At 42.9% G+C, this 13,444-nt stretch overlaps 1 protein-coding gene across 7 annotated transcripts in view; it reads left to right on the top strand.

Annotated features, from left to right (window-relative positions):
* LOC111669755 (nuclear receptor coactivator 2-like) overlaps positions 1-13,444 on the top strand; it is a 50,740-nt gene that overhangs the window by 25,048 nt on the left and 12,248 nt on the right. For all 7 annotated transcript variants that reach the window (XM_023426206.2, XM_087179275.1, XM_087179277.1 and 4 more), the window contains 7 exons: positions 2,167-2,270; positions 3,904-4,081; positions 5,139-5,327; positions 6,378-6,479; positions 6,662-6,802; positions 7,171-7,318; positions 9,593-10,838. In XM_023426206.2, the coding sequence (XP_023281974.1) occupies positions 2,167-2,270; positions 3,904-4,081; positions 5,139-5,327; positions 6,378-6,479; positions 6,662-6,802; positions 7,171-7,318; positions 9,593-10,838 (2,108 nt within the window). The remainder of the gene's footprint in view (positions 1-2,166; positions 2,271-3,903; positions 4,082-5,138; positions 5,328-6,377; positions 6,480-6,661; positions 6,803-7,170; positions 7,319-9,592; positions 10,839-13,444) is intronic.

The raw sequence follows: 13,444 nt of genomic DNA, 5'->3' as shown, positions 1-13,444 counted from the left end.
AAGCATACACACACACACACACACACACACACACACACACACACACACACACACACACACACACAGATAGATAAAGCACAAGTCACACAGCTGTCTCTTCAACTTTCAGACACACACTGTTGTCCAGCAGCCACAGTATTGAGCTGGTGAGGTGGATTTGACACAATATTTATTAATTTAAACAAGGTCTACACAAAAATAACCTCAGTAGCTTCATTTTGTGCTACAAAAAGGTCACCTAGTATAAAAGAACAAACACACACACACATTTGCGCGCGCACACGTACATAAAAGCAAGTAGCATTGTGCTTGTGTGTATGTGGTGGTCAAACGACTTCAGGTGGCAGGGTGTGTGTGTTTGTATGTTCGTCCCACAGAAACTTCAGGGTCGGGTTATAGAATAGGAGACGAGTGTGTTGGTGTGTTTATATGCTTACAGTGCGATTTCTGTCTGCTCACAGTCTCCTCTGTGCTCAGACTGTTTGCTGGAAAGTAAAACCTTTGCAACAGTAGTTAATAACGGTGTGAATGTGTAACAGCACAAAACTGGAACCACAAGTGAAATCAAAACAATTGTAGGAGTATATTATTCCCGTCATACACAGGCAACTTATCTCCGGTGTAAAGGGATGACTAAGGATTACTTTCATTCTTGATTAATCTGACAATTATTTTTGCTATTAATTGGTTAATCCATTGTATAACTGGCTAAAATACTTGCTTGTTTGGACAAATGGTCCAAGATGCAAAAATATTCAATTTACAGTGAAATAAAACCGAGACAAGCAGCAAATCTGTGCATTTGAAAAGCTGGAACAGGGGATTATTTGTCATTTCTTCGCTTGCGTAATAACTCACTGTAGATAATGAATGAATTAACTAAAGTGTTGCCAATTCATTATCCGTTGATTGATCATTTTTTTATAACTGATTAATCTAGCAGGGTGAACCTCAGCTCTAACCCGTTCGCTTCAGGTCCCTGCTGAACCGACTGTTTTGAAGTTGTTGCAGCTTACACATTTATTTAGGATATTTAGAAAAATAGATCCCATCCACTCGATATCAGTGGCTGAACAGATCTTTTTTTTTTTTTTTCAGCTCAGTTTGTTCAGGCTGAACCGCTGGTCAAGGTATCAGCTTTTTGTTCTTAGCCGGAAGCACAAGGTTTTTTAGAGCTAATGAGCTGTGCATTTGTAAAAACTGCAGACTGGAGCATATGCAATACTAAGCTGCTAATAAGCTATTCATACGCAAGTTAGATTGCCAACGACAGCGCCACATTGTACAGTGCAGTACAGTTTTTGCACGTTAAGTCCAGTTTCTACATTTCTTCTTGCTTTCCTCTGGTTTTGTTTTTGCTGTGACTTTCATCTCCGTCCTCAACTTGTTAAAAAGTCAGTCAGAAATCCTTCTGAGGCAAATTTATTAATTAAAAAAACAAAACAAAACATGTACTGCGACTTTAATACCCTTCAACCTACATGACAGCCACTCCAGGCTCCACAGTGACAGGGTTTAAGGGCTGATGACTCTGTACAGCTCTGGTCCCACAACAGGAATGTGAGCTATGTGGCCTAATGGGGCCATGGGAGGCTTAACAGCGCAGTGGTACAGCCAGGGAGGAGAGTAGAGACCGGCCTCTAATATGCCTATAAATGTGTGTAATGTAGCGCACATTAGCTCGGTGATACCTGCTTTCTATGACATCCTAGGCAGAGTGGAGTTTACAGTTTACAGTTTACAGTAGCATAATGCTAAAGTTCGGGTGAGTGACGGACTTGCCGATGAATATTATAATCACTGAAAGGTCCTCATGTGCATGAAAGTGGTTGAGTGGGTGTGTCAGTGTTTTCCAGGAAAAGAAAATACTTGCTAAGAGGCCGAGCTACAACACAAGCTGCATGTTCCAGGAAGACAAACATACTTTGATGGAGAAACATACAGTCATTTATTTCATTTGAGCCTTTTTTGATGCACAGCCTAAACCTTTCACATGGCCTTTAACCACATCAGAGATCATCAATGAGTCACTAAATTCCTTAAAACACATTGTGAAGGTTTCCGTTTCGCCTAAGATGTGGGTTGTACTGCATTTATTTAAAATGCGGCCAGGAGTGATTTTAGTGGCTTTTTTCACTCCCATGTTTTTTTTCTTGTCTTTTACAGACAAAGCTCCAGTGGCTGATGCTGAGGAGGTGCAAAAGGCCGACGTCTCCTCCACAGGTCAGGGCGTCATTGATAAAGATGCTCTCGGGCCCATGATGCTAGAGGTGGGTTCAACCAAGCTTTGGTCAGCAGCCTCCTCTTTAATTGTTTGTTTTAAAGCTGCATTTTTCCATCTTCTCCTGTGCTTTATTTGAAGTGTTGATCCATAAGAAGATATATTTGTAGTTTTAAGAACCAAAAAACCATCTCAATGTAGTTTTACATCTCCTCTCTCAGGCTTCTCTCTGCAGCTCTAGCAACAACAGGTCATTGAGCCAATCAGAAGAGAGGAGGCTCTGAGCCTCTCCTCTGACTGGCTGACTGTTTTCTAATTGAGCAAATATAAATATAGCAGATTTCAGGTAAACACTCAGAGAAACCAAATCCTGCATCCTGCTTGGATGGTGGGTCCAGGCGGGCCTCTGTGGACTGAGCACTCTGATACTTTCACAGTATTTATATAGAACCTAGACCTGCTTTCTAATCAAACAACACATGGACATCTACCTTTAGACTATATGGGACCTTTAATTAAATAACTGCATGTGTCAAAGTGAAGCAGCACGACGCATGATTTTCTATGAAAAAAAGGGATTGTGGGAGCTCTTCATGCTGCCATCACAGCACTGCAATTGTGGCAAAAAATGCAAACCCTGAAAAAAGTAAATCTGTCATCAGTCAGGCTGCAAGTGCTCAATGCAGGTTGTCGTTTGAAACACAATTAGAGCGTCCTTCTGACTTTAAATGGTGTTGCACTCTACGGTGACGCAGAGAGATAAGAGTTCCCCTGGCCAGCGGCAGTGGCGTCATGAAGCCTACACTAGTGTGTGTGTGTGTGTGTGTGTGTGTGTGTGTGTGTGTGTGTGTGTGTGTGAGTGTGTGCGCACGGGTGTGTGGTGACGTATAACATGGGACCCAATGAGGTATAAATACCTTACTGAAAAGCCAGATTAGAATAGGAGAGGAGGAGCCTGACCACACACACACACACACACACACACACACACAGGATAAATATAGCTTTCGTCAGCCGTAATATTGGCTGAGGTGTCTGCTTGGAGTCTAAAAGATAAACATCATTGTAGCCAAGACCCTTTTAATTCAGTCCATTTCTCATCTATTCTATTCTGTTCTATTCTCCACCAGCTGGGGTGATAAGCAGGCAGACTTACAGTAGGAGGCTTGTGTGGACATGTGGCAGGCTAAAGGACAAATCACAGTCTGTACATATAGGTGGAAAGTGCTGAGTTGACAGGAGTGAAAGAATGGAAAAACACACACACATACACACAAACACACACACGCACACACACACACACACTGCAAAACTTCCCGAATTAAAATAGCCAGATTTGTTTTGAAAGGGGCAGTCATTTTGTTTCTTGTTCCTTCTGTACCTCAAGCGTTGGGTAGAAAGCTCATATGAACTTTAATTAACATCCAGTCTCTCCCGTTTCTCCCTCTCACCCTCTTCTCTCCCTTTTCCTCTCCTACTGTTGGCCTTACGCATCTCCTGTAATCTCCCTCTACCTCGTCTTTGCTCTTACCTCTCGCTCTCTCTTCTTCCTTTTCCCTCTTTCCAAACTCCCCCTCTTCGATTTTGACATTTCCGTTCCACCTTTCGGCTCTCCACCTCTCCCGTCCCTCAAACGATCTCCTCTTTCGCCTCCGCCCTCCCACTTTCTCCTCACCCCTCAGGCTCTGGACGGCTTCTTCTTCGTGGTCAACATGGAGGGCAACATCGTGTTTGTTTCGGAGAACGTCAGCCAGTACCTGCGCTACCAGCAGGAGGAGCTGATGAACACCAACGTCTACAGCGTGCTGCATGTTGGCGATCATGCCAAGTTCATCAAGAACCTCCTACCTAAGAGCCTGGGTAAGAACTACAGAAAAGTTAACTGGAATATGGATTTCAGATTTCTGGCCACCATATTGGAGGTGGTCATCTTCTGCAGCAGTCCTTATTTGTCTGCCATCTTTGACAGAGCCTGGTTGCTTTTTCCTGCTTTTGGTCGTTCTGGCTTGATTGATATCCGTCTTCACACATCTAATAAACTCATGTCTTGTAGCAGGTGGTAGCCAGGAGTTGCTTGTCAACAGCATTACCTGCTGTTGTGGTAGTTAGCGAGCCACAGTGTGGTCAGGTCAGATTTGCTGACTCCTCAAGTGATGTAAAGTATTTTTCTGTGGACCTTTGAGCTTTGACACATTTCCAAATGTAAACTATGGACATGAGTTTACTCTATCAAAGCCACATTTGGAAACTGAATTTAAAAAGTGAAACACTGCTGTGAAATGATCGTTTCTCTAATTCAAACTGCCCTCAAGTTTAGTTTTAAGTTTAAGCGTGAGATAAGTCACATCACTTTACCCGAACAAGGTGTTAGCTAGCTGTCAGGACCAGTAGGTTTATTTAGCGAAGCACACAATGGTGACATTATCTTATTCTTGCTCTCAAACCTCTGTCTTCACAAGCTTTCAGACTCAAAGAAACACAATGGGCCGATATTACAAACTAATAAAATGATATTTCGAGAGCCCAAACAGAGGCGCTGTTTCTGGAAGCTGAACCTTTCAAATATACAGCAAACTGACTAAATGCATATGGATTTTCAGTTTCCAATATGTTATTATCCCAATGTTTTTGACAAGACCTTATGGACCTGTGTCACTTTTATTATATTAGTGTGCGATATGAGAAAAAATTGGTGAGAACCCTTGTTTAGAATGTGACGTAGCTTCCCAGAAGTTCAAGGTTAGAAACTGCATAGACGTGAACCAGTTGTGTCTCGTCTTATTGAAACACCAGATTGCTTTGAGTAATCAGCTGTAAGCAGCTGTTGGTGCCAGATAGGATACCAAAACTTTATATTAAACATTATGGCTACTTCTAATGTCCTGTCTTTGGACCGGTGTGTGTCTTTATCTTCCAGTCAATCATCGGAGCGGCGACTCATCCAACAGGAACAGCCACACCTTCAACTGTCGTATGTTGGTCAACCCTCACGTCGACGGTGAAGCTCGGCCGACCTCTGACCAGCAGGACACGTCGCATCAGAAGTACGAGACCATGCAATGTTTCGCTGTGTCCGAACCCAAGTCCATCAAAGAGGAGGGGGAAGGTATTGTCTTTGACTTAACTTTTTGGAGACACTTTGTGTCTCTTCCCTCTGCTGTTTTATTCAATCTTTTTCTTTTATTTCAGTCTCTTATCTTTTTATTTTTCTCTCTCTCTCTATTTTTCGTCTTTTTATTCTTCTTTTACATTTTCCCTCTCCACCTGTCTTCTTTTTGTTGCTTCCCTTCCTCTCCTTGTTTTAATGTTTCAATGTGATTTTGTCTCTCTGTTTCTATTTGTTACGTCTCTCTATTTGTTCCTCTGTCTTTTTAGTTTTGCCCTTCCACACATACATGTGTTTTTCTCACTGTTATTTTCTTCTCTCTCCTTACCTCCATCTCTTCCTTGACTTTCTGTCACTCTCCCATCACTCTCTCCATCCCCCATCGTCTACTCTCTCGTGTCCTGTCCTCCTTTCATCACCACTCCTCTCCACTTTTCCTCCCATCCATCGGGAGAGACTAATTAGTGTGTGGCACTTTGTCATCTTCCCATCTTGTCCTATCACACGCACATACACACCAGGGAAAAGAATCTTTCTGGCACTCTAATTTTAGACGTCTGACAACCAGATATTGTGCCAATCTCTCCCCTGACAAGGAGGAGGATGTCTGCTGGACAGACTGAGGGCTGCAGGTTGAGACTGAGGTTTAGGGTGACTTTTAGATAGAGGCTTCCACTCTCAGCCTTATAATCGATGTTGACGCTGCTGTTGTGTTAATTAAACATGTTTTAGCATTGAGGTCATAGTTAGTGATGGTGTTTGACTGGTCTATATTATATTTAGAGGTGTTTCTAATGTTTTCTTTGAGGCATGTACATTATACAGGTACAGACAGACAGGTTGGGAAATGGAGCAAACCTGTTGCCTTGTGTTTTTAATGAGGGAAGCACTGAAGCTGTAACAGGTGGGGAGATAGAACAAGACCGCCCCAGAGAGGGAATGTGAGCTTGCAGTTACCTACAAATGCACAGAGAGTGGTGGGGGGGGGGGGAACACACTCATAGTTGAAATCACATACATATATTTGAGCTACTTTTGCAAATTTTTCAGATTTCCAGTCTTGTCTCATCTGCGTGGCAAGAAGAGTCCCCGTCAAAGAGAGACCGGTGATGCCCACGTACGAGAGCTTCACCACACGGCAGGACCTTCAAGGTATATTATACTATCTATTAATGTTGTGTGATCAATGTAGGTTAATGCGGTAGCTTGCCAATATATAATGATAACCTAACCAGTGTGTGTGCGAGGCGAAGCAGCGCGGTGGATGCTTGCTGACGTAAGGGGCTAGAGCTCTGGTCCACAACATCTAAAACATATCTGCTCTACCTGTCCAGGTAAGATCACATCACTGGACACCAGTCTGCTGCGGGCATCCATGAAGCCGGGCTGGGAGGACCTGGTTCGACGCTGCATTCAGAGGTTCCACCTGCAGAATGACGGAGAGATGTCCTTCGCCAAAAAGCACCAACAAGACGGTGATTATCTAAACCCAGTGGAGGCAAAACATGTTGATTGTAGCTTTGTCAAGTTCCCTGAATCTTTTTTTTTTTTTTTTTTACCACGTTGACCTGTGCTGTTTGCTACAAAGCAGATTTATTGTGGCGTTTTTCAGTACTTAAGAATGTCTTTAAGGTATCAGTGGTTGGAAAAGAATAATCTACTTAATATCCTGTTTTTATTATCAGCAAAATAATTTCAACACTCTTTCGTTCAACTTCCTTCTTTGTGTTCACAGCATCCTGTCTTGCTTAATTATCTTCAATTGTGCTGTGAAAAACAAGAAAAAGATTTATAGATATTTCTCATAGAAATCGTGACTATTTGTCTGTTTCTGCCGTTCCAGTGTTGAGGAGCGGCCACGCGCTCAGCCCCATGTACAGGTTCTCCCTGGCGGACGGAACCATCGTCTCAGCTCACACCAAGAGCAAGCTGGTCCGATCGCCTGCCACCAATGAGCCACAGCTCTACATGTCCCTGCACATCCTGCAGAGGTATAACCAGCCGTTCTGTCTCTGCTGTGATGTATCCATCTTGATTAAAAAAAAAACTTGAGTTATAGATTAATTCAGTCCAACAAAGAAGAAGAAGAAATCTTTTGTGCATCATCTAAGCGTCTATATATGAAAGGTTTTATCAAGGTTCTCAATTTCTTTTACCCTTGTTGGTTTCAAACTTCTTTTACTTTACTTTTATTTTTCTCTGCTTTTCGTTACAGTAAAATTTACCATATTGTTGAGTTTAAATCGCTGTAAAAGAGCGCATGTTTAAGTTCCTTGAGCTCTCGTCACATTCCCAATATCAGCCCAATTTCGCACATCATAGAAAAACTATAATTTCAACACATAGATATAGATATTATTTATAGCACATCTCTCTTCTTTCTCTTTCGGATCTGTGTGTCTATCACATGTTCTCTCTCAGTGTTTGTGGTTTCCCCTTCGTTTGGACCTGGGGGTGGGGGCCGGGGGTCACTGCCCTGAACAAAGGGCCCGTTATTCACAACTGCAGCCATATGTATAGACCAAAACTGACACAAGCGCTACCAGCCAGTTCAGTCTACAGAGCCTCCATCCCTTCCTCCCACCACTGGGAGCGACTGCGACTCAACCAGCGTCCAGCCGTTGGTATGACCGTTCAGAGTCAGGAATTGGACAGCGGTCAGAAAACAATGCCAGGACTGTTACCCAGAGCATTCAGGGATCAATGGGGAGAACTTGGCCTTTTTACTTCCACAAGTTTCACATTCAAATTTATCGCTCCAGTATTCAGCACAATGAGAGCTTTGTGTGTTTACTGTGGGGCCGAGGCCGATCCATGTTGAAAGCTCTCTCTCTCTCTCTCTCTCTCTGTTACAGCTTTAGGCTTCGTTACAACTTTGTTTTCTCAGTTGTATACACTTCTTCAGAGCTGCTCTGTATTTTACTTTATGACATGACTAATTGACGCTGAAAAGAAAGGCTGTTACTTAACCTCTCCATGGTGTGCTTTTTTTTTTTAACTGACTCCACATTGCTATTCACCACTTTCACTAGACATTTGCTGAAATTCACCAGCGAGAATATCACTTTTAGTAACTGCTGTCACCTGTTTTTGCAACAGGTGGATATAAATACAGTTTTATATGAATTATTACACCAAAAAACACAAACAAACAAACTACTCAAGGTTTCTATTTCTCACTTCCTAGATTTTTTTAGCAGTCAAAGACGCTAAAACCTAACACAGTATTGCAAAAGCAAATAAGCCATGGTATAAAGAGAATCTGACTGGTGCAACAGTTGTGAAAGACTTTCCTGCTATTAGCTGTTTGGTGTTTAATACGTTCCGCCTTGTAACCAACTAAACAGTAATTGTGAGGAACTAGAACGTCATGATACCAAAAAGTCAGATAAAAACATTCCTATCTACTATATGTAAATGAACAACTGATGGTTTCAGTTTGATTAGAGATGCTAATTTGTTGTCAAGTGGCCTTGATTAAATAGGGGTTATTAGGAAAAGAGTATGTGCACATTGGATTATATATTAACTTTTGTAGAATGAATAAGTAGTGTTTCCACCCTACCTGGTCTGCAACAGGTGAATGGCAACATGACAAAGGGAAAGATTTAATAAACCTTTAGTACCTTAACGATACTTTGTGAAAATACATTTTACATAGAGAATGTGTAAGTATGCTAAAAATACAAAACAGCATAAATAAAACATATTGTTCAAGACTCCCCCCTTAACCAAAAACTATTGGTTCAGCTTGTAGGTTTTATCTTTTATATATTGTGTATTGTTTTGTCAAGCCTAATTTTCTCAGGGAAGAGTAATTACCTGTGTTGTTTACTAACAACACCACACTCAAAATTGTCTGAATCTTTTTATTTATTTCTCTATTTCTCTTTTATTCATTCATTTATTTGGATTCCCATTAGCTACTGCTAAGGTAGCAGCTGCTCTCCACTCAAGTAAACATTACATCATCATGCAAAACAATGTGAATTAAAATCGAACACAAAAAAGGGAACAACAACAAATAACGACAAATGCAAACACCAGTAAAACTACTAATAACGATAATAACAGCAATGACAAGTACCCAAGCTTCTTCATTAATGATCATATAGTAAGATATTATGAAGTAAAACATGTCCTACTTGTAGAGGGGCTGGTGTTCTGTGCCATAAGAAATTTCTTTAAGCTCTTTTTAAAAACATTTTTACCTGTTAAATGTGAAATATCTGATGGAACGTGTGTCTCGTTTCTTCTTCTTCCAGGGAGAACATGGGTGGCATGAATGCAGATGCGCCAGGTGGGCAGGGCATGGTCAAGCCAATGACCCCGACCAGTGTGAGCGGTCCCTCCCCTTCCCCTGACGCCAGTGTCACCAGCAACACCCACCACTCCATGTCGGCCTCCAGCACCCCTGGACGTGGTTTTGGGGCTGCGTCGGGTCGGGCACCCACGCCTCAGGGAAACAGCCACACACTCAAGCTGGGCAGCCCTTCAGCCCAGGGAAGCCCCAGTGTCACCTCAGGGGTCCAGGGTGCCATGATGTCTCCTCATCACCAGAGCCCCAGCATGGCAGCAAGCAGCAGCAGCTGCAGTAGCCCTCACCTCCCCCAGCATCCTCCTGGGTCGTTCTCTCCAGTAGCCGGCCTCCACTCGCCAGCATCTGTGTGCAGCAGCACAGGAAACGTCCAAGGGTTTAACTCCCTCAGTGCACTGCAAGCCCTGAGCCAGGGCCACAGGGTCACCCAGGGACTCACCGAGGGGCAGCATCCAGAGTCACCTGACAGGAAGCCGGAGGGCCTTCAGAGCCCTCTTCACAGCAGCAGCGCTGGAAGCCAACGAGCCAAGAACCATCCTAGCTTAGAGGTGGACTTGTTTGGAACTTTTGGTGAGCAGCAAGACCTGTTGTCCCAAAACCAGGAGGGTGAGCAGGGGGAAGGGAAAGACGGTGACCCAGATAGCTTTGGAGGTAATGGAGGCCTAGGCGAGCTTGGTGACAACCCAAACCGCCTTCTTAACACCAAAGGGCACACTAAGCTTCTCCAGCTCCTCACCACCAAGTTAGAACCCTCTGATCCTGGCTCGCCAACCGGGCCCCTCGGGGACGACCAAAACTGTAAGGACCAGCTGGGCAGGATTGGGGGTGTAGGTGGGGCTGGGCATAACACCTACTCCACCTCGTTAAAGGAGAAACACAAGATCCTCCACAGGTTGCTGCAGAACAGCACCTCGCCTGTGGAGCTTGCCAAGCTAACGGCTGAGGCTACCGGAAAAGACCCCATCGGTCCTGAATCAGCTACAGGGGACAGCATGGCTGCCCTGGGTGAACTCTGCGCAAAACAGGAGCCGGGGAGTCCCAAAAAGAAGGACAACGCATTGCTACGCTATCTGTTGGATAGGGACGATAACGGCATCCTGGATAAAGCCATTAAGATGGAACCTGCCGATGGACCAAAGCTGTCCAACATTAAGACAGAGAAACAGGAAGTGGGGTTCAACATGCCGGAACAGGTCAGTATTGTTTACAGTAATATTCATGGCTAGTGAAGAAAATTATTATTATTATCTTTATTATTAAGAAAATTAATTTCAATGAATCATTGAAGTAATTTATAAAGCAAAAATTCCAATTGCTGATTTTCTGGGTCCATTATCTCAAATGTGAGGATTAGCTGCTTTTCTCTGTTTTATTTCATTGTAAACTGAATATCTTTGAGTTTTGGGCTGTAGGTCAGATGAAACCAAAAATATGAAGATGCTACCTTAGGCTGTGAAAATCGGAAGAAATTTCATTTTCTGTTATTTTTATACACAAAAGAATTAAGAAGTTGAAAAAACTGAAAATCTGTTGAAGTCCTATTCAAGTTGGTAATTCATCAAAGATACTTTAAGCAAATGAATGATCAGTCAGGGTCAGTATGCTCATATTCCCCCATAATGCATGACAGGTTCTGTCAAATGCACAGAAATGTTGTTACAGTGACGAATATGATGGTACAGACACCGCAGGGTTTAAGATGCATCTCCAACCAGAGCTAACAGGACAACTCCCTCTTTACACTTTCTCCACCTCTTCACTAAAAAAAAAAGAAATTTACTTCCTCAAAATAAAGCTTTCAGAACTTCAACCAGTGACCTCTGACTGCCTACCCACTTCATGCAGTATGTTGTAAGTCAACATGGTTCACAGTTAAGTTTCCAAGCAACTGCAGTGAGAAAGAGGGACAGTTTTGGATTTGGTTGCATTATCAAACACCAAAACAATGTCAGGGTTGAGGTCCTGTCTCTTATAGAATCCTACCAGGTTTACCATTCAACATTTGCAACTACATTTATACGCAGCTGTAGTGTAGTTATGGAATTAACATTAATTGGTAAGACCTGATATAATAAGATTTCTTAGCTTTGGAAGTTTCCAAAAGTGCGTTGAAATCCAAATCCAACCCTATGCACACCCTATCCTTAACTAATGTCTATATTTATATTTAAAGTGTGCTTACATTTAGACAGCTTTCTAACACTTTAGCATTTTAGTACGCTTTATTAGCATTTATCTACTGATAAGCACAGTGCAGTCCTGTGGGAATTCTGTCTGTGGTCTTAGGGCTCTTCTGCCATGGGTGAGGTTGAAAATTTGACCTGGTCATGGTGCGCCATGAAAAGTCATTTGATCACCAAAGCCATTTTGATTGATCTCCTGGGGATCATTCAGTAGCACTCTGCTGTGATAGTTGTCTGTAGCCATGGCACTAGCATGGCTGCAAAGTCGCACCAGAAAGCCTCATCGAAGTTGCATTAAAATTGGACTTTCTAAAAAACACATTACGGTGATTTTGTCTTTTGAGTAAATAAAAATAATCGCTCCACTTAACAAACCGACATATGGACGTGTTTAACAGCTCCTGTAAACACCTTCGAGTGAGAAGCCCGGTAGCTGCTGAGCCGGCTCTTGCTGATTGGTTCTGTCAGATGTGTGCTGAGTTCCTCTTTAGGCAGCTGATGGCAGGTTGTCAGGAATCAGTACACTCCCTGAAACGCAAGATGCTCTGGAAAAGGATGAACAGGACTGCTGTTTAAAAGGTTAAGCATGTGTGGGAGTTAGAAAAAGGGAAACCAAGTGGTTGAGTAACCCAGTGAGTTATCTATGTATGTCAGCAAACACTTCCTGAGGGGATAAACACAGGTTAAACACCGCCCGGTTTTGGCGAACTTCTGTCTGCTATATGTGGAAATGAATTTGTTGATATTGTTTAGAAATGATTTTACCTGCACGCTGGTTTAACAGTGATGTAGATGCCACTACCCTGCAGACTTGGTCTCAGCTGATGGTAGCCAGAGATTAACCTGTACAAAAAGAGTTACCCGCCTATCACAGTAATCCATGGTGGTTTCTGCTTGCTTGTCCCACCTCACCTGCACCTCGGCTTCCGGGCGCTTCCTTTCTCACAGGTAGTGTGAAGTTAAAACACAGCAAAGTTTAGCCGGTTAAGTGTGTTGTTTTGCTTATTGAAAGTGCAGGTGCGCTGACGCAGTTGGAGTTAGCTGCAGGAAGGATCAGAAGTTGGACGGCCTCAAGCACAAAGGCAAACTTCCGACAAACAGTTGTGCCTCCGGAGCAGTGGAGGGAGGCTGCTGCCGGGGGGGGGTCACTCAGGCTCATCGTTCTGCTTTCCAAGATGAGGCTTTGTTAAGCCGGAGTTGATGATGCCAGGAAGGTGCTTTTTTTTAATGGATGTTTGAACTGTTCTGATGATGTTCCAGCTTACCAGAACAATGAGGAAGAACAGAGAGATGAAGTAAAGAACAGTGTAGAGAGTGCAAGTATGCTTGCATGCGTCTGTGTTCACTGCACCTTTTGTGAACAACTACAATACAGAGCACAGAAATGATGTGAATTAAATGAAAGACATAAATAATAAAAAAAAAAATTAAAAAAAACATGAGGATCAGAGTCAGTGAGCGTGTCTGCTTTTGCTGTGTAAAACGTGCAGCGGTCGTTATGAGAAAGTTCAGGACATCATGTGACGGTGTGCGTTGAGTGTCCGGGTTGTAGTGTTTGTGTTTGTGTAAGACTGTGTGCTCATACATTTTTATTATAGTGTATTTGTGTTAGCATT

Source organism: Seriola lalandi, unplaced genomic scaffold, assembly GCF_002814215.2.
Source record: "Seriola lalandi dorsalis isolate HSWRI2012SDOR001 ecotype SW California unplaced genomic scaffold, Sedor1 jcf7180002054816, whole genome shotgun sequence".
Classification (NCBI taxonomy): Eukaryota; Metazoa; Chordata; class Actinopteri; order Carangiformes; family Carangidae; genus Seriola; species Seriola lalandi.
The sequence above is the reverse complement of the archived record's forward strand: the minus strand, read 5'-3'. Positions and strand labels throughout refer to the sequence as shown.